Source organism: Furipterus horrens, unplaced genomic scaffold (assembly GCF_987537825.1).
Source record: "Furipterus horrens unplaced genomic scaffold, mFurHor1.1.pri manual_scaffold_9, whole genome shotgun sequence".
NCBI classification, from domain to species: domain Eukaryota; kingdom Metazoa; phylum Chordata; class Mammalia; order Chiroptera; family Furipteridae; genus Furipterus; species Furipterus horrens.
This window is the reverse complement of record NW_028327179.1, coordinates 57,166,583-57,190,992: the sequence shown is the minus strand read 5'-3', so window position 1 is coordinate 57,190,992 and position 24,410 is coordinate 57,166,583. Positions and strand designations below refer to the sequence as shown.

The 24,410-nt window shown below is 35.3% G+C and overlaps 1 protein-coding gene across 2 annotated transcripts in view; it reads left to right on the top strand.

Moving 5' to 3' along the window:
- VPS41 (VPS41 subunit of HOPS complex) overlaps positions 1-24,410 on the top strand; it is a 233,952-nt gene that overhangs the window by 91,371 nt on the left and 118,171 nt on the right. Inside the window, exons 5-7 of one of the 2 annotated variants that reach the window (XM_090287372.1) lie at positions 7,687-7,761; positions 16,659-16,721; positions 20,180-20,245. In XM_090287372.1, coding sequence (XP_090143498.1) covers positions 7,687-7,761; positions 16,659-16,721; positions 20,180-20,245 — 204 coding nt within the window. The remainder of the gene's footprint in view (positions 1-7,686; positions 7,762-16,658; positions 16,722-20,179; positions 20,246-24,410) is intronic. The other variant, XM_090287373.1, reaches the window with a different exon arrangement.

Below are 24,410 nucleotides of genomic sequence, written 5' to 3'. Positions count from 1 at the left end.
CCTTTTCTATGTAAAACTTAAAAACAAACAAACAAAAAAAAAAAACCCAACCTATTTTATTTTGTGTTTATGCTTTTAATTATCATTTAAATTCCTTGCTCTTAGAAAATAAGATAATTTCCTTCTCTCAGTGTCTTACAAAAGAAACCCGCTGTGAAAAGCATCTTTGTAAAATAATCTTTTCCTTGGGTATAATAGGCAATGTATATTTTAAAGAACCTTGATTTGATTTGCTAATGATACTCTGGAAATTCTTTCCAAATTTGAATTCCCACTGTCAGTGTAAAAGGAATATCTCTTTTTGTACTTCCTTGCCCAAACTAGGTACTTAAAAAATCTTTTCTGATTCCATAAACAAAATATCTGTTTTAGTTTTCATGTATTTGTTATTATAGAGGTTGACTTTTGTTCTCATTTATCTATAATTTGTGCAATTTCTTTTGTCAGTATGCTGTTTATTTATGAATAAAAGATCCAGATTTCTTTAGAAACTAAAAAAAATTAAAAATGTACAGTAAACTTCAAAGTTGTTTACAATGTACATGACAAGCGGTAAATATCCCTAATCTCTAATAATCTAGTGAATCAACTTTAAAATTATGGACACCCCAATAGTGAAACAATCTTTGTCACTGGATTCAGGCCTACAACTAATTGTTTGGGATTGCAGTTTTTACTGATACATTAGCTAGCTTTTCTCTTCAATTCTATTCGAAGTGGCCCAAGAAATACAAAGTATTGGTACTCTCACTTTAAAATAGGTAAGGAAGGAGGTAGTAAATGAATATGTGCTAAATAAGACATCTTCTAAGTAAGTCAGTTGATACGATTCTATTGATTTTGGCGGAAGACATAATTCAACTATAACTTATAATAATTTAAAGATAATCATTAATAAGATAAAGATAGAATGAACATCTAAAATCTTCCTAGATAGACAAGAGAAAACAAGTAGAGTAATATAGCAAAAGATAATAATGAAAATGGAAAACATTATTTTAAAAAGTATAAAATAATGTAGCAACCAAGATAACACTAAATAGACCAGATGGCTTGTTACTAAAAGAAAAATTGCCTCAGTTTTGAAGGACATGTATCTCACAAGATGATGGAAGTAAAAAAGATGTGTGCAAAAATATACTATAAAAAGCCAAACAAAACTAAACATGTTGAAAATAAAAGTGTGAGAAAAGAGTTTAAGGCAAAGAGCCTTAACTAGCAAAGGGTATATTATATTGATCACATTTACAAGTTAAAGGGAAAATATATACTCTTTGATGTGCCAAATTATAGGTCCTCTAATATCCAGCTGAAGTTTATTTGACATTCAAGGAGAAAAGGACAACTTACTATAATAGTGAGAAGATTTTGAAACATGTTTCTATCAGTTTTTGAGAGATCATGAAGAAAAAGTGACACATAGAAATTAAATAATACAAATAACATGATTAAAGTATATTTATTTCAAGGTCAAATAGAGAATAGGAAAGGATAAGAGCTTAGGCTTCAAAGAGAAATCAGTGAATTTCTAAAAATAGATATACAAACCACATTCTCTGAATGTTATTGTAGTGACACTAGAGTTTATTAATAACTAGATAAAGAAACAACACTATCACCATCCTTAGAAATGAAATAAAACAAAATAAAATGTTACTTTCTCAAAGAGGAAATGGTTTTTGCATTCACATTATTTTCTGGTCTCTGGTTTATGGCCAATGGTATACTCAAAGGAAAATGTAAAACACTATTATTTTATGATTAACAAATAAGCAATTATATTAACAAGCAATACATATATTAATGTGAGGAAGAATAAGGTCAACAATACTGTCCTAAGACTTAAAGGGAAAATTAATATTGATTAGGAATAGAAATAGATAAAAACACTAAAAAGCATGGCAAATTGATTGATGGAAGTCTTCAATAAAAAGGCCTCTACAACTGATAAACACTTGATAAAGGTAATCAAAGAAAAAAAGGGAATAAAATATTTGAATACCTGTAAGATACTGCTATGTAATTTTTAAATATGAAATTGAAAACTTAATGGTACCTACCTCATAGAATTGTTGTGAGGATTAAATTATATGATATGTATAAATCTCTTAGAAGAAAGCCTGATGCCTAATAATCATATAGTAAATATTAACTTAGTATTGATAGTAGTTTTGCTAGTTAGTATTAATATAATTAGTTATTAAAATATTAAATGAACAAAAAAGTAAAATAAAAAAATTTTATTATTAAGAAATTGAAATTACTGTATTCTGGGAAAATATAAATAAATGACCATAATAAAATTAGAGCATTTGAGTAGCTGACAGTCATGGGAAAAAACATAATCTAAGAAATAACCCATTGAAGTTCTTGACCCCAGACATTTTCATGGGCAAGTTTTTTTTATTTTACTTAAAAATTTTTAATGCTTATTTTTATTGTGAAATGTAACTTTAAAAAGTAGATAAAATGTGCAGGGAAACAGTTATAAAGCAAACAATCATGTAACTACCACCATGTTAAGAGTAGACCATGTGACCCTTCTGCTTACAGTTCCCTTGAGGGTCCCACTGTACACTATACTGTAGTTTTGTCTCTTTTTGTATGTTGTATAAATTGGATCATACATACCAGAAATGAGAAAAAGCTGCTCATTATCATTGCTATTCACAGAAAAAAACAAAGTGCAAGGCCTCTAATGGGGAAAGTATAAGACTTTATTTTAAGACACTAAAGAAGGCCTGAATAAATGAAGAAATACTTGTATGTTTATAGATTAGAAGAATCAATATTGTAAGTATATCAAAGGGAACACTCTCAACATTTCACCATTAAGTGAGATTAAGCAATTTTTCTCCTAGTATGCTAAGAGTTTTTACTATGAATGGGTGTTAGGTTTCATCAACACTTTTTGTGTCTATTGAGGTGATCTTTCCATATTTCTCATTTATTTTATGAATGCAGAAAATTATAATATATTGACTTATTTCCCTATATTATATCAGCCTTGTATTTCTGGAATAAAATGGCTTTTCTATATATGCTGACTTCATTAATATTTTAGGATTTTTCTGTTTCTGTTCATGAATGAGATTTACTTATAACATCTTTGTTGAGTTTTGTTATGATAAGGTTATACAGGCCTGGTAACATGAGTTGAGGAACATTTCCTTTTTAATCTGTTCTCTGGAAGAATTTGTGTATGATTGGAATTTTTTATTCTTTGAACTATCTCCTGAAGTTAATATTCTAGTTAGATTGACAGTAAATAAGTAAAATACATAAGTAGCAAATAATAGTTTACTGACATAAGTTAGTAAAATACAAAAATAAATAAGATAGTGGTAAATGCTAAGGAGGAAAAAAATAGAGCAGTGAAGGAGTTTTAAAAAGTTTGACTGAAATCTTGAAATTCTAGATCATATGGCCAAAGAGTGTTAGTAGGAAGAGGACTACCAGTGGAGAGCTGGGAGAAAAGCTTCCAGATACTGGCAAACAAATGCAAAGGCTCTGCGGCGTGAGAAACGGCAAGAAGGGCATTGTGGCTGGAGGAGGCAGAGGAAGGCAGATAGTGGATGAGATCAGAAGTTGGAGGGAGGTTGTAGTGAGATCATTTAGGACTATCAGGTTATAGTAAGAACTTAAGGTTTTGTCTTGAGATGGGAGGCCATTACAGGGTTTTAAGCAAAGGAATGACATCTATCAACTTGTTAATAATATCGCTCTGCCTGTTTGTTGAGAACAGACTTCTGGGACAGTTAGAGCAAAGTAGATCCACTAGTTAGGAGACCGCTATGATAATTCAGAGAAGAGTGATGGTGGCAATAGGGGTGAGGAAAAGTGGTCAAAGTCTGGATAAATTTTGTTTGGAGAGATGATAGGAATTTGTGACAGGTGGATATAGAGTGTGAAAGAAAAGAGTCAGAATAGCTCTGAGGTTTTTTGCCCTGAGCATCTAGAAGAATGTATAGCCCTTAACTGAGTTGGGGATGACATCAAGAAGGGCTCTTTTCTGAGGTAATATCAGGATCTTGCTTTCGGATATGTTTTAATTGAGATGTCTATTAGGCGTCCAAGTATGTATATAAAAAAGGCAGTTCTGTATATTGGTGTGAAATAAGGAGAGGTCCAGTCTGGAGACAGAAATTTAGGAGTCATTTCATGGCCTGAAAGGGAATACCAAGGGAGTCAGTGTATATATAAAAGAGAAGAGGTGGAAGGACCTAACCATGAAATATAGAGATCAAGAGGTCAGGAATATCTACCCAGAGACAGAGAAGGAGCAACTAGAAATTTAAAAGAAAAATAAGGATGGTAATCTGGAAACAAAAAGGAGAGAACTGTCAGCAGTGCTACATGTTCCTATTAGGAAAAGTAAGCTAGGATTGAATAATGACCATTATGTTTAGTAACATGGGGACATTTCATCTTAAGATTTACATGGAAGAATTAACATTCTCTTAAAAAATCCAAGGAAGGTATGAAGAATTATGACCAGGTCTTGCCACTACCAAATATCAGAACATACTATATACATACTATTCAGTTAAATCAATGTTGAATTGATATAGCAGTGGACAAAGAGACTACAATTGGAAACTCAGAAGGTATTTCAGTGTATGTAAATATTTATTATATAATAAACATAGTTCTCTTTGAATGAGAAGGATGGATTATTTAATAAATGGGGCTAACCCCAACTAGATATCCATTTAGAAGAAAATAAAAATGAATCTTGTAAGTATTTAAGACTTAAATATTAGAAATAAAGCAATAACCATCTTGCAAAAATATATAGCAGACTACATATACAATGTCTGTTTGAGGGATTGTACCAAGACCTCATCCTAAAAGTAAAAAGGAAATTGACAAGAAAACAGCAAACATGTAATAGAAAAAATAATTAAGAGAGGTGAACAAGCAGTGTGCAGAAGGGTAAATTAATTGGCCAAAAAGACTTAAGAAAAATATTTATTAGTAGTGAGGGAAATAAATCAATGCATATTGATCTTTGGCAGAAAAGTATTTAAAAAAAGTCTGTGGCTAACAGATGTGAGGGAAAGAGGATTCTAATACCTTGTAGGTATAATTCTCCCCCCACCCTCACCCCTAGTATTGCTTATATGTTGGCAGAAAGAAACACATTGTACTAAAAAGTTTGTTTCTTTGTACATAGAGTACCACCTGGTGGCTTGGGCACTGTAGTAGTCACTGTGGTTCTAGACAGTTCACATAACTCTTGAGGCCTCATTTTCCTTGTTTTGAATCAGAGGTAACCATCTATCTGCACTGACAGCTTTCCCCTGAGGTTGTGAGGATCTGCTAATGTGTCTGTCAGGGCTTTGGAAATGACACATTGTGATTCAGAGACTATTTGTACAGGCTCCATGAGTTTTTTAAAAGTCCAAGTCCAAGAACAAATTATGTAAATTTTGAAGTGTCTGTGAGAAGAAAATGTACTTCTGAATGTAAGTTGTGGTGTAGAAGGGCCTTGTGAAGAAGGATTACATTCAGCTCTGGGGCTGAGTTTCATAGGCCTGGAACTGTACTATGTAATAGAACTTTGTGCAGTGATGAAAAACTTCTGTGGTGACTGCTTTTTAATACAGTGGCTCTAGTCCTATGTGTCTGTTGAGCACTTGGCATGTGTTAGTGCAACTGACTAAATACATTCTTAATTATGTTTAATTTTAACTAATTTAACTTTCTGTATAGATACTCATATGCAGATAGCACTGTATTGAACAAGACAGGAAACCTGACTTGAGGTAGATTATAATCAAATGCCAATTATAACCATCAAAGTTATGTGGGGTTTATATATGCCAAGAATAAAATAAGTATTAAAGTGTCATTTGGTGAACAAAAGACCAGGATGAGGAAACTGTTAATAGAAGATATTTATTGTGGAAAGCACTTATCCAAAGAAGACTGTAGAAGCTGAGCATTCGGACTTAGCCAGAAGTGCAGACACGCTGGTTTCAGCTTTTGTGTTTCCTCCCTGCCCATCACAAGGGTCTCTTGTAGGATGCCTCTTCACTGCTCTCAAGGTCAGAGCCCTGGCTCTGTTGTTTTTCTGTTGTGATTCTTATCCATGGGCTTTAGTTTATTCTCTTGTAAAGTGGATCAGATATCTGTTTTCAAGGTCCTTTCCTCTTCTAACATCCTAGGAACGTTTTTTTTTTTTTAAATCCTCATCCAAGAATGTATTTATTGACTTTAGAAAGAGCGAGAGAGGGAGGGAGGGAGGGAGAGAGAGAGAGAGAGAGAGAGAGAGAGAGAGAGAGAGAGAGAGAGAAACACTAGAAAGAGCGAGAGAGGGAGGGAGGGAGGGAGAGAGACAGAGAGAGAGAGAGAGAGAGAGAGAGAGAGAGAGAGAGAGAGAGAGAGAGAGAGAGAGAGAGAGAGAGAGAGAGAGAGAGAAACACGGATGTGAAAGAGAAACATCATTCAGCAGCTTTCCATATACACCTCCACCACTTAAACCCGCAAACTTTAGGTGCACAGGATGATGCTCCAACCAACTGAGCCACGCCAGTCAGGGCTGAAGTTATATATATATTTTTAATCCTCACCTGAGCACATGCTTATTGACTTTTGAGATGGGAATGGAGGGAGAGAAAGAGAGGGAGAGAAACATCATTGGTTACCTCATATACACACCCTGACTGGGGCCTGAACCTGCAACCCAGACATGTGCCTTGACCAGGAATCAAACTAACAACCTTTTGGTTTATGGGACAGAACTCTAACCAACTAAGCCACACTGGCCAGGGCTGGGGTTAGATATTTTTAAAAAACTAATTTGCAAGCTCATGTTGCAGTCAGTTAAGGCTTACTTTTCAGGGTTAGTTTGTTCTTGTCGTGTTTTAGGTAAGATAGTGGAGAATTGCCATTATTTAAGAAGTAAAAAAAGAAGAAGAGCTTGTCATTTTTTATTGTCGACATTTACTGATTTTTTTTACTTGTATTAGAATATTCACTTGCATTAATATTTTGATAAATATACAGTTGGTTACATAGAGAACTGGAAAGCTGTGAAAAAATTTTGAAGTACATTTATGTATTTATATTGTACTTGGAAAAATGCATACAAAATAGAAATCCTAATTCATATCTTCACAGATTTTTAAATTTGAGATTACTCAAAAGAATGGGGAATAACAACAGTTAGTTAATATCAACTAGAACCTGTGGGTTTCCTCTAGAAAGTACTAAGCATAAAGTATAAATTAAATTTGATTTAGTATAATGTATAAGAGAAGTACAAATAGATTGGCTAGTGAACCAAAGTAAAACAACTAAAATTTTTCTTTATGTGATGATTTTTATTTTGGTTTTTGTTTTGTCCTTTTAATGGATTTGGTTGGGACGGAATTTTAGGAACATGGAGTGAATAGAACAGAACAAATAAAAAAGGCATACAATATGTAAAAAAGATAACATTTTAGGGACTTCAGTTGTATGAAATAGACAGTTTGGGGAAATCTTAGGTTTCCAAGCATGTTACATGTATGGGAACAAAGTTTTATTTTACCATTTTCATTTGCAAAGACAAAATATGTCTTGAGTTCATGCACATATAAATTAATAGACAACTTATATCACTTAATTTTACAAAGGGTTAAGGTATTTGATTATTGATATATATTTTCCTAAAGTTTTACATGTTTTATTTTTTAATAGAGTCCTGTGAAGATAAATCAGATTAGCCTGGATGAAAGTGGAGAACACATGGGCGTGTGTTCAGAGGATGGCAAGGTATGGTGCTGATGTGGTCACCTTGAGAACATTCTTCTTGCACTGAATACTGGGATGTTACCCAAGTCCAGGTGTTCAGAAGAGCACTCTGTTTACTGTATACCTGCATTAGGAGACACTTGCTTATTCTTTTTGGGTATGGACTTGCTTCCAATAGCTCTTAATTAAATTAAAATATATTTTTCACAAATGTGCCTTAGGAAAAGTAATTATAAGACTGTCAATAATATAACCAGTATTAAGCTGATTAGCAGCTGCAGCAGGGGAACATGTCACCTCAATCATTACTGCTGTGCCATTTAGACTTCAGTGACTAGTCTGCAGTTCTGGTAGTTTAATGCCTTTCTGCCATAAATCCACAAAATTGGATTTTGTGGGCATGATTTCTGTGGGCTGGTGGTTTTCATTTTCACACAAGTTATGAATGTTTCTCTTGAATTATAGAATCTTTTGATAAGCAATCATAGTTTATCAGAAGAATAAAGTGTCTTACAATGGTCACATTAAATGTAAAATCAATGTATGTACAGTTTTCTAAAAACCTGGCTGGCACCCACTTCCTCGATCGAGGACATACATCATTTGTGCAGTGTATAACTAACAGTTATCAGTGCTTCTTGCTGATGTTGAGCTGTGACATTTAGTGGTTGTGGTGATTGATTTTCCACTTACAAGAATGTCTTTTTTGTTTTTCAGTCGATGGAAGTCTTTTCTAATGTTGGTTTGCAATGATAAAATTCTAATGCACAGTGTATTTAAGATACTTCTCTAATATAACAGTTTAAGAAGAGAGCGCATTAAGAATCATTCTAGAACCTTACCTATTCCTGACTGAAGAGAACAGATTTTCTAATCTAATTTTTTATGTGATATAAATTTAATGTACCATTAGGATGAGTAAATTAAAAATAATATACTCAGTATAAAAGATATATACCCATTTAATCTGTTAACAAAAGAAAAATGAAGTCTTCTTGACATACAAGAATGCATTTTATGTATCTAAGCCTAACCTTTCTTAAAGAGTCTTTCGAAATAGTAATTGGAACACTTGTGCTTTTCAAAAAGCACTGTCAGATTTTACAGTACCTTCTGAAATTCTGAGATGAACCGGACTGTCAAAGAGAGATTGTGGGAGGAGTTGGTATATGCAGAAATTGAGAATTATCCAAACTGTTGAAACATTCTTGTATTTATATAATTCTAAAAAAGATAATCTTTATTTTGTTTTCTTAACAGTGAGTTCTTCCTTCTGGGCTCTGTTATCAATTTAATTGAACTAATTTATTGAAAGAAAGTATTCATTTTTTTAATTGAAAAAAATTTTTACTAAGCTAATTCTTCTAGAAATGTTCAGAGCTTTAAATGTTGAAGAATTATTATATGATGTAGCAAAGTGGGTATTTGAACTACTATTTCTGGTGAATAATGAGATGACTCTCAGATGTCTTATGGGGTACACTTCTTGGCAAACACCTCTGTTTTTCTGTTTTAGTTAAATTTATAACTGCTGTATTTTGGTGTAGACCCATGATACATTTTTAAAATGCTTTTCTTATATATTTTATTAGTAAAGGTAGAATTGAAAGTAAGTATTTCAGTGAATATTTTTATGTAAGCTAGCCTTTACCATGGGTTAGTGGGTATTGTGAAAATTCAGTAGCTAGTAGAGAGTGATCTGATAAAGTGGTTAGTGATGATAAAATTGAAGATTATTATATAGATAAACTGTAGATATCTAGATGAATGCATCTTTAAAGGACTGTGATTTTTTTTTTCTCTTTAGTGTATTAGGACTCCTAGATAATAATTATTTATGTTCTGTTTCAAAGATAACCTTTGATATTTGTATTTAGCTTTAAAGTTGTAATTCTAACAGTTGTTTAGAATGCACTGTGTTTATTCAGCTGGTGCTCATTTCTATCTTTATTCCCTGGCTTCTTTGTGCTTGAGGTCTAAATTTTGAGATATGTTAACACATATATATTGAGAGAATGAGAGAGTGTGTATGCACGTGTGTGCGTGTGTGTGTGGTTTTAGTTTACTGGCATACATTTTTAGGTAACTTTCTGATAAGTAGATACAAGGTTTATTATTTAATTTCTTATATAATATGAATATTACCTTCATGCATATACTCGAAGCAATTTAGTATAGAGTTCTGTTTTGAAATATTTTCTCTCAAAATTTTGGAGATGTTTTTCCTTTTGTATGACTTTCATTTTTGTAGACTTGTCTGAGGCCTATTTTTGTTCTTTCTCAAAACCTTTATAATTTTTTTCTTGTCCTGCCTTGGAGCTCAGACTAATAACAGTAGTAACAACAATGACAATAAACGGCCCTTGTAATGTGGCTTGCTAAATTATGTCTTGTTCAGGTTTGCTTTCATTAATTTTGTCTGGAACGCAGTAAGTTCTTTTGATTCATATTCTAAAATATTGTTTCATTTCAGGAAAGTTTACTTCCGTTCTGATTTTGATTATTGCTTCGGTTCCATTTGTTTTCATTTCTTCAAAGAAACTCAATAACACTTATGCTGGAGGCAGTGTTGTACAGAGGCTAAGAGCAGAGCTCTGTATCCCACCTGCCTGTGTGGCAGTCCCAATCTTCTATACCTTATTGGGCATAATGTTTGCCCTCCCAGTGCTTCTGCTTCCTCAGCTGGGCAGTGGGCATAGTGGGTTTCCTGCATGGGAATGTCTCAAGGTGCCAGGTGTATGGTGAGCTCTCAGCTTAGAGAGCTCACCATTCATATCTTAACCCATTGCAGTCTGGCCTCTTCCCTGCCCACATTATTGTACCTAAACTTTTCAAAGTAAGAGGGTGAATGAATAAGCACTATTCACTCTTCCTCTCTTTCCTAAAATATATAGGTTGGAAGAGAATTGGTCATACTGTGTAGCATACATCTCCTCCCACCATATTTGTGCTTTGCTTTCTCATTATTTTTATCCTCTCCGTTCTTTTGCAGTCAGGGAGAATTCTACTTGTTTGTTCCCTTTGCTGATTTACTTTTCTTCCAGTGTCAACTTTACTTTGTGGAGTAGAATTTTATTCCATTTTGCATTTTTCATATTCCCAAAATCTATCTCTCCCAGCTCTATCTTTATATCAGCCTGCTATATATTTAATTTTTAAAATTACAACTTCTTACATGTCTAAGAATGTCAGACAGTATGGTGTCATGGTTAAGAGTGAAATTACCTGCCACTATGTTTTAGCTGAGTGATGCCAACTAAGTTATTCATATCTCTCTGTCCCTCAGTTTATTTCCAGCTCTATAAAATGGAGATTTTTTTTTTTTTTTTTTTTTGAGCAGGCAATAGATTTATTGAGGGAAAAAGGGGAAGGGGATGGAGGGGAGAGGCAACTCCCAGACTGACTCAAGGGGAATGGGGAACAAGGAATGGGGAATGGGGATTCCCGGTTCTCCTCGTGGGCCCACAGGCGTCCCACCCACACTTCTACAGGTGCCTTTTTTATACTTGCCAACTGCACATTTTGGTGAGGGTGAGTTTGCTTATGAACATATTCAGTAGGTCATTTACATCTCATTGCTTTCCCTACCCCCCACCAGGTTAGTTAACATATCGGGCTAGGTCCATCAGCATTTCCTCTGGGAATGGGCTAAGTCCATCAGCATATCCCTTGGGATCCCCAGCCAGTACCTACCTTACTGATTTTCAGGAGGAATAAATGAGTTAATATATATAAATTGCTTGGGAAAGTACCTAGAGTAGAAGAAACATGTAATAATTATTAGCTCTTGTCATCCTTGTCATTATCATCACCATCAATGACATCATTCTGTCTTTCGGTGCCAGATTCATGGAAGTCTTATTCAAGTTACCAAAGAGTTTTCTAGTTTTTCTTTCTTTCCTGGTTACTATTAAAACATTTTAAAAGTATGGTTTTCTCCCTCAAAGTCATTGGAATTTTGTTCTGCAGTATTCTTTTTATAACCCTTGTATGTGTTTTTGTTGCTTGTTTATTCATTTCAGAATGAGAAGAACTCTTTCGAAAACTCGGTTAGCAAAGAGATTCATGTCTGACTGCTCTTGATCATGCATGTTATAATTTTGGGTGTTGTAGAATCACTTCTTAGCTCCACACAGGGTCTCTGTTAATGAGCTCAGTTTCCTCTGACCAAAGGTAATCAGTTAAGGCGGCTGCCCCAGAGCGAAGTGGGAGCCTCTTTATCATCTCTCTCTGCTCTCTGGTCTACCTGGGTGGAGAATATGAAAATAAGCAATCTCTCCTCTTATATATGACATTTTACATGTTCTTCCTTGTTCTGATTGTTGACCTGTTATCATTGGTGTGAGAAACACTCACAATAAAACCACCAGGACACAGGACTTCAGCAGTAACCGAGGCAGTTGTTTATTCATGGGTTTGCAGGTCCGGGTGCAACCAAGTCAAAGGTGAGTGCAGACAAATGGAACAGGCTGGTTTTATCCTAACACGAGTAAAAACCCCCCTCTTCCCCTCCCCCCTCCTCTGTTTTTCTATGCTGGATACTCCGGAGTTACAATCTAACACAATTAACTAAATTAACTATAAGTCTGTCTCCAGCTCTCCCTTGATGTTTCCCTAACTTGTTTGCTGGGCTGTCTAGCTACACTTTCCCATTTCCCTGTGTTTGGTGAAGAATATCTCCCCCCTTTGATCTCAGAGGCATTTGTGCTGAGCTATGGAATACACCTGCCTGACTTGTAAGTGTGCTAATACTGTTGATTCTGGCTCAGAGACTCCCTGATTCAAGATTACATTTGTCCTTTGCTGCTAAATTATTTCCTACTGGTTTGAGAGTCACCAGTTTCTTTGTCCCTTACATTGTGAAGCTGGGGATTGAGAGAGACTGTTACAAGGGAAGTACCAGAGGGCAGTTTCTTCTGACTCTCTTGCCACTTCACTCACAGTCACTCTATGTCAGATGGTCTATTCTGTGGTTGGCAAATACATAGAACTCCGTGCTGAAGTGGAGAAGGATACATACCTTTCTTATTGTTTCATAAGGATAGCTCTTCTTTACTTCAGGCAGTAAAACAGATATCACATACCTCCTATGGTTATTCTTGTATGTCTCTATGGTTTTGTAGTTAATGAGAAATCCTCTAGGTAGGACTTTGCAGTAGTCTGACTATAAGTCAGTTCTGAATTTTCTGTTTTTCTTCATTAGATATTTTGGTGACAACTTGAAAGAGGTTTTTAGGGTTGCTATAGGGGATACCATTTTCAAAAGAATCCTCTATTTTAACCTTTATATGATTCTCAAATGTGGTCTTCCTGAAAGCTCTCTAGGCTGTCATTCAATGGAATCTTTTCACAGATGAGTACAATATTCACTGAAAAAAATGACTAAGTAAAGAAAGAGAGAGGAAATGTATGAGAATTATTTTGGATTTTATTAGTTTTAGTAATTAACTGATCAAGCAATTAGTTCGGACTGTTGCATAAGTGAAAAAGTAAAACATCTAAGACAGCGGTTCTCAACCTGTGGGTCGTGACCCCTTTGGGGGTCGAACAATCCTTTCACAGGGGTTGCCTAAGACCATTAGAAAACACATATATAATTACATATTATTTTTGTGATTAATCACTATGCTTTAGTTATGGTTGGGGGTCACCACAACATGAGGAACTGTATTAAAGGGTCGCGGCATTAGGAAGGTTGAGAACCACTTGTACTGATAATGTTTCTGAGATCTGTCTTATGAAGTTTTATATATATATATGTATATATATATATATTTATACTGAAGGAGAAGATAAGGACAGTTAAGGAAAATATTGTTTAGTTAAACATAAAAATAGACACTGACCTAAGAGCTCTAGTCTTGTTTTGTTGCCTTCAGGGAACACTCCTCTAGCCCTGCTCTGGGTGTGACAGTAGAAGTTTTGCTTCTAACTAGTTCTTACGGGTAGTGGTGAGTGTCATCCTATTTGCTAAGAACTTCTTTGATTTGTTCTCTTTTCTTCAACATGAATTTATAATTTTTAAAGGGATATTTATCCCTGGCAACTTATAATTTAATTTTCACCATTAGATTCACTATTCTAATACTCAGTCTTTTTCAACAGGCTTATACATCATTTGTTACATCTGAAATACTTTTCCCTGCAATGAACATCACTTAACTTTTATTCTTAAAATCACTTTTACCTTGTTTTAGACAGAAGGAAATTTATCCTGTTGAATTAATAGTATGCTTCATTTTTCAGCCTGTGTAACAGTGTTTTGTAATTCAAAGTCTAATATTCATCTTCACTTTAGTTTGGCCAACATTTGCTATTTTTGAATGCTTTTTTCCTGTTTAACTTTTCTTACACTTTATATAGAAAGATGCATTCTTATTTGCAAATTTTAGACTATCTTACATAATAATGACAGTATATAGAAAAATAGAGCTTGAAATATTTTTCTTTCTTTTGATGACCTTAGGCAAGTCGTTTATTTTTCTGCAGAATCATCTGTTGAAAAGGCATAATGGCGTTTTCTCTCATACGTAGCAGTGTTGCCATCAGGACCAAATGAGGGAGAGCAGGATTTTCAGTGCTGGCTCCATTCCTTTCAATCATGGACCTCTAAAAGTATAGGTTCACCCCACCAGAAAGTTTTAAGTTGTCTAGGGTGGAGTGTAGCCATTAGTAACTGAGCAGTGCAGTCAGATTTTAGAATCACTGAGGTGAAGCATGTGGAAGCATTTAGAGATATGTTAGTGGTAGTAATACAGGATTTGACATAGGAACATGTTGTCACATTGTTGTACAGAAGTGAAATAACTTGTGTTGGAAGAATTTAAACTTAGTTCAGGATGAGTTTCAACTGAGTAACTTTAGTAAGTTGACCACTTATTGATTTATTCTATTAAGATTCAGATGATATAGTATGACCCTTACTTTTACTAAATTTCCTTGGATTTGGGGGGATCAGTCAGGTTAAACTTCACTTGGGTAAAGTAAAACTGAATGCAGTGCTTTTCTTTCCTACTTCTTAATCACCATTTAATAAGAAGTCTGTTGCCTCTTATGCTTATACATTTATATAAAAGTAGTGGCTTGCCTGCCACCTTTTAAACAATGAGAAGCAAGGTGGTTGTGGGCATACATGTATTGTCATGTTAAGAATACATTCTAACAGATTACTTCAGGGAAAGGCAAACTCCTTCTGTGTTATATTGCACCATGCGCTGTTCTTGGAACCCAAATAACATACTTGGCACAAGTAGTCACAAAAATGAATGGAGGTTCCTACAGATTTTAGCATTTAATGAATAGATTTGTCTTCAAAAATTGTAACATGAGTAAACTTTCCCCTGAACTTTCAACAATGAACCACTCAAACTTACCAAGATTAAAACAAAAAGCAATCAAACATTAAACTAGTTTTATATCTATTTAAGAAATTGAACTTGTAATTAGCAACTTTTCACAAAGAAGCCATTAGATTCAGATGGCATCGCTAGTGAATTCTTACAGAACTTAAGAAATAATACCACTTTTCTAGAGACTAGAGAAACAGTACACACATCTCAAGTGTTGGGAAATAGTTCTAAGTGGCCCTAATAGTTCCAAGTGTTTGAGGGCTTCTAGAATTCTTAGGCTCTGCTAGTGAGAGTGTAAATTGATCAAAGCCACTTTGTAAAATAGTTTAGCTATCTATTAACTGTTAATAGGTGCATAACTTCTGACTCAGCAATTTCATTCCTAGTTATATAAATGTGTATATAAGTGCACCAAAAGATTTGTAAAGAGTGTTCATTGTTTCATTACCATAATAGCCCCAGTCTGGAAACAACCCAGATGATTGATGGAAGATGGATGATACATAATTTTTTTACATTTAAATGCTACACAGCAATGAAAAAAAATCAGCTACTGCTGTATACAACAGTGTAGGTAAATCTCACAAAGAAAATGTTGAGCAAAAGAAGCCAGTAAAATAGCTTATGGCTTCATTTATATAACTTAAACTCTGCCACATCTTATCTATGATGATTGATTTCAGAATAGTAGTTTGTGACTGAGAAGGTACACGAAGAAACTTTTTGGGCTCTCTTTCTTGGTCTGGGTTGTAGTTGCAGGGATGTATTCATGTCTTAAAGTATGTGAAGCTGTAAATTTATAATTTGTACTCCTTAGAATATTTGTATTATTTAGTTTTTAAGTAAACAACTCAGAAAATAGATTAAGTATGAATAAAGTAGCCTGGAACAACTTTAAAGAAGGCACTGATAATTAGAAACTTATACATTTATGCACTTTTAATATATTCAGCACAAGATTGTAAATGAAGTGCGGTTCACCTAATCTTTATATGACTCGAAAAAGAAGCTCTTGCTCTGGCTGGTGTGGCTCAGTGGATTGAGTGCCGGCCTGCGAATGAAGGGTCGCCAGTTTGATTCCCAGTCAGGGCACATGCCTGGATGGCAGGCCAGGTCCCCCGTTGGGGGCACACAAGAGGCAACTACACATTGTTGTTTCTCTTCCTCTCTTTCTCCCTCCCTTCCCGTCTCTCTGAAAATAAATAAATAAGCTCCTTTTTTGTTTAAGGGAAGAAAAAATATTCCTTTAGGGATATCCTATGGGAAGTTCTTAAAAGAGTAATAATAACCTATTCATATATGTTTTATTTTTTTAAGTTGGCATCATTTAATAAAAAAAGTGTGTAGTGAGTAAAGGGAACTCCATCCATGAGATGCTTTAAAGAGCTTAATTGCAGTGGAGTACTCTCACCCTATTAGAATTGTTTTTATTGGACATGTAATAGAGATCACAAGAGCCCTAGATTATTAAATGTTTTACTTTATTTTTTGAAAGCGCGTGTTCTCACTGATTCAGCAGCCTTCTTTCTTGCCTTCATGGTGAAATGACAGGATCTATTTACTTTTTAGGTGCAAGTATTTGGACTGTATTCTGGAGAAGAATTTAATGAAACTTTTGACTGTCCCATTAAAGTAAGTATTCCGTAAGTTTTAATTTTTTTAAGGGTTTTCTCAGTGAAGGCCATAAGGATTATAATACTTTGAGTACTACCAATTTTCCATTAGTTTTGTCATTAAGCATCTATTAAACACGATGTACTAGATAGTATTTGATGCTTTGAAGGAGCACAGGATATATATTATGTGATCGTGATCTCAGTTTATCCTCGGGAATATTCTTGTAGTGGGTGTGATGGTTCTCTCTCTCTCTCTCTCTCTCTCTCTCTCTCTCTCTCTCTCTCTCTCTCTCTCTCTCTCTGATTACTGACTCAAGTTGGTAAAACAATATTAAAGGAGTCCAAAGCTGAGAGAAGTTTCATTTAGCTGTTCTTGTTAGTGATGGCTTTAGATGGAGTGATGTGTGACTGGCTTTAGTAAATGGACAGGGCAGATGGAGAAGTTGGTTTTCCATGTGGAAAGGCTAGAAAGTTCACATTGTGTTCAGGAAGTGGCAAATAGTCTAGTTTAAATGGTACATAAAATACTGACTTGACAGGATTGCTATACAGGCAGATTGGGGCTGGCTTTATATTTAGACTTAAATATTTGGACTCTACCTGATAGATACGGAGAAGGTACTGAATGTTTAAGAGAAAAGAAGTGACATAAACTGAGCTAAGCTTAAGGAAAATTATATATACTATATACAGAATAGATTGGGGGACTGATAGCCACAAGGCAGGAAGACCAGTTTTAGAGAACACTTATGTTAGTTAAAGTGATTATTGTAGTTGTTAAAGGAAGAGGTCATTTATTGTTTTCACTTATTTATTCTAACATTTATGAATCGATAGGTAAAGGGGAGATTGGATCAGATAGTGTTTTAGAAAGTCTAGTCTGTCAGAATAGAAGGTGATTTAAGGAGGGAAGTGACTGGGACAAGAGACAGTTTAGAGGGCTAAATGCAGTACTCTAGGTAGGGCATTACAGGATCTCAGAAAAAAAGAGCGATAGTGAGCCCTGGCTGGGTAGCTCAGTAGTTAGAACATCATCCTGATACACTTAGGTTGTGGGTTCAATCTCTGGTCAGGGCACATACAAGAAAAACTAATGAATGCATAAATAAGTGGAACAACAAAACTGATCTCCCTGTCTCTCCCTCCCTCCCTACCCCCACCCCTAAAAATCAATAAATAACGTTTTCTTTTTAGAAAAAGAACAATAGTTAGTGTAGGCATATCTCGGAAATATTGAGAGTTCAGCTCCGGACCACCGCAATAAAGCAAGTATTGCAATAAAGGAAGTCATAATCTTTTTGCTAGTGGAGGGTCTTGACTTCAATTCTAAAAAACACAGCACCTGTGAAGTGCGATAAAATGAGGTATGCCCATATTGAAGATAGAGTAGAAGAAATGAATTTGGAAAGCCTTTAGGAGGTAGACTTAACAAGCCTTAGTGATGGATTTTGCCACCTTGCAATAAAGGATGATTTGAGTAAGGATGTTGCTGATTGGATTTTGAGTTTAGATAACTGTAGTATATCATGGAGGTTTTGGAAACATGAGTGTGGAGCTCAGGACAGACATTGGCCCTAAAAACACAAAGTTGATAACCACAGTTGAGTAAGATTAAGCCACTTTTAAAGATATTTAGTAATTCTAGATATCTAGATGATGAAATTCAAGTCAGACAGTGGAGAGAGAGGGGTGGTGAATGACAGCAAGGGATCTAAGAAGAATCAGAAGGAAAAGAGGAGACCCAGAAGGGTGGTATCAGGAAGCCAAAGGAGAGAGGGTTTCTGGAAGGAATCAGTGGGCAGCAGTGTTGGAAGGCAGTGTGGAGATTACATGAAGTGAGAATGGAAATGGCATTTTTGGGTAATTATGAAGTCATTGGTGGCCTTAGTGAGGACAGTTTCAAGAGTAAGAGGATCACCATATATTATGAAGCAAATTGATGATAAAGAAGTAGAAATAACTGTAATGGTATAGACTCTTCTTTTAAGAAATCTGGTAACAAAGCAGAGAGATCATCTGGTGGGTGGAGAGTGGTGCAGTGCCCAGAGAAGATATTTGCAGATCATGTTTTGGTAGATGGTAAAAAACCAGTAGCACGGAAACATTGAAAACAAAAGAAAGGGAATACTTAGTGGAGAAGTAGTAAAGAATGGGATTAACCACAAAGGGAGGCAGCCTCTGCCTGTGAGGCAGGCATGAAGGAGGTGAGCCAAGCCCAACTATTGCTAAGTTGGGTGGTGAAGGAGCAATAGTTAAAGGCAATAACCCTGATGGCCTTGTTTTCTTAGAGCTGAAGCAGGGGAAGGGTAAGATAATGGGATTGAGTTGTGTAGAGGATGTCTGGAATAATAGTTGCTATCTAGAGTTATGTATTACAAGAATGCTAGAAGGACTCTTATGAGAGGTTGAAGAGTGTGTAACAACAGAATGAATAAGTGATTTCATTGGTATCTAGGTAGATTAGAAAAATGTTGAAAAGAAGAAGGGCTAACCTGGGAGGGAGGAATGGTTAGAGACATCAGGAACCATGCCACAAGCCCTAAAATGACAGTGTACGGAGAAGAATTTATTCCATCAGAAGTTGGAAATTAATAAGAACATAAAATGTATTTAAAGATGTATGCAAGTATAATTGTGTGAATTTTTTTTAGTGCCTAGAAATATTCTGTATGTTAAGTTAGAAAAAAAATGTATTGCTGATTACGTGGGCTTGGGGATAAAAAGATATGGAGACAGAGTACATTCAGGTTTACAGCAACAGAAGAGGCTCCTCATATAGTCAGGCACTGAGTGGTGCCACTAGACCTTCAGAAAGCCACTAGCAAATAAAGTGGGAAGGGATGAGGGGCAGAGCAGCTTGGGGAGAAACCTGTATAAGGGGTTAGGAAGAAATTGGCTGAGTGGAAAGCAAATAAGATTTGGGGACAGGAACTGCGTCTGGAGGTAAAAAGGAAGGTCCTGAATGGTTAGCTCCATAACTCTTGGGTCCTGCAGCTTTTTGATGTAGCTACACTAAATGTCCATGAGGTTGCATTGCCCTACCTGTTCCACTTGGTGCCTTTCAATCATTTGGAAGGCATCCTGGACAAGGAAGGAGTTAGTTGGGTTCTTTCTCTGGGATCCGTTTATGAATTTTATTCAGTTGCAAACATTTGTGTCATTTTGCTTCCTTGATTGGCCTGCTTTGTAGTCTGTAAGGAGGGAGTGCCTACTCAGAGAGTCCTTTTTCAGCCAGAACTAGAACTAGTTCACTCTCATCTTTAAGCTGTGACCTCGCTTCATAGCAGAAATCTCTTTACTCAAGAGCAAAACTCAGACATCCTCAGTTGTTGCAGAATATTACCTGAAGAGATTACTTCCTATCATCATATAAGGATAATTTTTAGATCATGCTTCCTGTAATGTATAAAGACTTTTTATCCTGTGCCTTCGCCATGATTCCTAAACTAGTGTCGGGTCCTTGTTCCCTTGTAGATCATTGCTGTGCATCCGCATTTTGTGAAATCCAGCTGCAAGCAGTTTGTGACGGGAGGGAAGAAGGTAAACACTGTTTGCCATTATGTGCAGTCTTTGAGGGGGTTTGGGTTTGCTCTCTAATTTATCCTTAATATTTTAAATGTTTGACTACTTGTTAGGAGATATTTTGAGAAATAACAATGTAATCCTAAGACCATCATCTCTCAGGCGAGGTGTGGCCCCAGGATTTCTCACTGACATTCCTTTGGAGTAGCTTCAGGGCAAGAGAAAAAGGGACAGGTTGTTACTCAAACTACCTTCTAACACTGAAATATTGTCTATCCCATAAAAATGGAGGTAATATTTAAAAATAACAAAAGAACAATTCAACTAGTGTTTTTTTCCCTTTGTAGAAAATCTCTTGCAGGCCATGATAAAGTTTTAGAACAGTTCTGACTATTTTTCTCTGATATGTTCCTGGCATATTTTATTTTAGTGCGATATTTAAGAGAGTAAAATAATCCTTTTGTGCGTTTACATGTTTATTTATAGATATAGTAAATTGTAAAACAGTATTTCTGCTTATAGAAGGTTGTTAATTTTTCTATTTTTATTAACCAGTGATATATTTAAAACCATTTAAAAAAAAAAATCCTTACCCCAGGACATGCTTATTGATTTTAGAGAGGCGAAGGGAGGGAGAAAGAAAAGGAGAGAAACATTTGTGTGAGAGAGAACCATTTATTGGTTGTGGGATGACACCCAACCAACTAAGCCACAGTGGCCAGGGCTAAAACCATTTTTATAATAAAATGCTACTACTGTGTTGGAACTCTGAATATTATTTCATATTCAGTTTAAAGCTCAGTAAAAGGAGGTGGTCTGTGGTTATTTCTGTGGCAGTGTATAGCTATGGAGTAACTACTTTGAGGCTCAGATAGCAAGTAGTCCTGAATGGTTTATGATTGCTATCTGTCTTCTTCCCTTGTTCTGCTGCTTTACAGACTGATAGTGTTACTAAGCTAGGGCCAGCTGCCCACATAGGAGCCAAAACTATGACACTGGCTTTGGAAAAAGAAAGAGGTTTTTTTATTGCTGAGTTGACCCTCAGGAAACAGGAGGCACCAGTCAAATCTGTTTCCCCAATCTGGTGTCTGGACAAATTTTAAGGGAAAGGGAGAATAGGGTGGCATGTGGTAATGCTGGGGGAGCAAGTTTTGATTAGAGGGTTTTGAAACTTTGCCAATTGTGATGTAGGGCTGATGGGCAAGAGAAAACACAAAGAAATTGATTGGTCAGATCTAAATTTGTCCATATTTCATCTAGGTACTGCATCATCTTTACTGAAGGGCTTCTTGCTTCCTAAAGGGCTAGTGGCCACACTTCTGTTACTAGAGTTCCATAGGCTAAAACTTGGTTTCAGGGTTATTTTGATGACTGGGGTGATACATACACAGTACTGTCCTTGTAAAATAATTCAAAATTGTACAAATTACCAATTTGCTTTAAGGGAGCAGAACCAGTGTGCTGTTTGAATAGGGAAATAAAGCATACTGGTCATTACATTCTCCAGCATTTTTCAAGCACTGGTTTTAGTTCACTGTCATGGCTGAGTGATAGGTCTTGTAGATCCTGATTCTGTTTCACAGCTTGAAGCCACAGTTGCACCAGCTCTGATTTCTGGTTGAGAGCTAGCTAGCTTCTTTCCTCCCACCACCCAGCCCTCTGTTACCTTTAGGCTTAAGGTTCATTAGCCTCATATAAAAATATCTGTGGGATTAATCAGGGGAAATTGCAGATTTAATCAAACATTCTCTAGCTTATATCTGCAGTTGATTTACTCCTGAAAAAAACAAACTACTGTACTTGTTTTTGTTGACCCAAGGAAAGAGTAGCTTTAAAATTCCTCTTGTTAAAGTATATTTTACTGAACTCTTTTTAAGTAGGACACATTATGTGAGATATAACATAAATTCACTTAGCTATACTTTAAAATCATGCATTTTTTAATTCAAAACTCAGTAGGAATAAAGAATGTTGAGCAACTTTTTTTGTTTTTTAAGTGGCTTAAAACAATACACTTTTATTATCTCACAAAAATTCAAAATTCAAAAATTAGAGCATGGCTTACCTTGCATGATTCTGACTCAGGATCCTTCATGAGGTTTCAGTCTAGATTTTGGCCGGGATGGCAGTTATCTGAAGGCCTGACTGGGCCTGGAGAATTTGATTCTAAGATGTCTGCTGTCTTTTTAATAATAATCTTCATAAAATATTGATAATTTAAAATATTTATAAGTCACTGTGTTTTAAGTATTTCCCTAATGTGGGATACAATTTTAAGTTCCAGTTTCCAATCTCAGGAGCTAGAGATTTTACAGTTGTGCCTTATTTCTGAAATGAAAGAACATGTTAGAGATATTATGAGTAGTGATATCCAACGGATAAGATTCAAACTCTGAAGGTGAGATTTTTCTGCATTAGTTTGTATTCTTTTTTAAAAAACTAATTTATTCATTTATTTGTTTATTTATTTATTTGTAGAGAGAGGAGAAAGGAGAACAAGAGGGAGAGAAACATCACTATGTGGTTGCCTCTCACTCGTGCCCCCAACTGGGGACCTGACGTGCAACTGCGTCATGTGCCCTGACTGGGATTCAAACCAGCGACACTTTGGCTTGCAGGCCGACGCTCAATCCACTGAGCCACGGCAGCCAGGGTCTATTAGTTTGTATTCTTAATAATAAGCTTATTAGTGGTGTTTAATGATTGCTTTTATCATGTGAGGGTTATCTGTAGTCTCATGAAGTTTGCCACAGTTTTGCTACATGAATGCCTTGTCAGCCTGCAGTATACCTGGGTTAACTGTGTTGGTAACATAGTCTTCATTCTTCTACTCAGCATTTGATATCGTTTATAGATATTTGTAGAAAGGACAGTGTGAATGTAACTGTTTGGGCCAGACCTCACTGAGTAGATAAATGAACATTGTGTCAACAACAGAGTAGTCCATCATCCAACTACAGGTGAGGTAATGTGGAAAGTTGGAATTTATACAAAGATATACATTCTGATAAGTGGTAAAATAAGTAGAGTTCATTGAATACCAAAACAGGCGAGCAAAGAATGATTTTTGGTTTATCTCTTTGGTTATTGTTGACTACTTGACAAGTTAGTTGTGCCATGTTTAGTGTTCTATGAGAGAGCATTCTCATATCTCCTTTTTCCTATTCCGTTGTCCAGAAACACATCTCTTTCCAGCACAAAACAGTGTTTAATTAAGTGTATACAAAATAAAAGCAGTTGAGGTCATCTGGTGAAAACTTTTTAAAAAATGATATTATTAAGGTAAAATTTCTAATTGAAATAATTTAAAGGAAAAAACACACCCTACAGGTTTAGTATATTGGATAAAGGGCTTAGTATATTGGTCTTGATAAAAGTATATGTGTGATATTTTGAAGTAAAGAGTTATATGATGTTAAGTTACCTTTTTAAGATTTTTAATAGCTTCATTGATATATGTTACATATGGTAAAATTTACCAGTTTAATGTGTAGAGTTCAATGGTTTTTAGTATATTTACAGAGTATGTAATTTTAGAACATTTTCCTCATTCCAATAAAGAAACCTTGTACCCATTAACATCATTCTCTATCCCCTTTCTTCCCCTTCTCAGCTGTAGCCAGCCACTAATCTACTTCATTTCTATATAAATTTGTTCATTCTCGTATTTCATATAAATTATGGATATTTTGTGTAAATGGTCTCATACAGTACTGGACCTTTTTATCTGGCTTCTTTCATTCGTTTTTCTAGGTACATTCGTATTATAGCATGTTTCAGTATTTCATTTCCTTTTATGGCCAAATCATATTTTATTGTATGGATATATCATATTTTATTTAGTCACTTATCAATTAATGGGCATTTGGATTGTTTCCTCCTTTTGATTATTATGAATAATGCTGCTGTGAACATTCATGTACAGCTTTTTGTATGGCTATGTATTTTCATTCTTCTTGGGAGTAGAATTATTGTATTATATGATATCTCTATGCTGAACACTTTGAGAAGTTGTCAAGCTGTTTTTGAAAGTGACCACACCATTTTGCATTCTCACTAGCAACTTGTGAGTGTTAGTTCTCCATATTATCACTAACACTCAGTTTTATGTGTCTGATTATAGCCATCTGTTGGGTGTGAAATGGTATGTCATTGTTGTTTTGATTTCCATTTTCCTAATTAC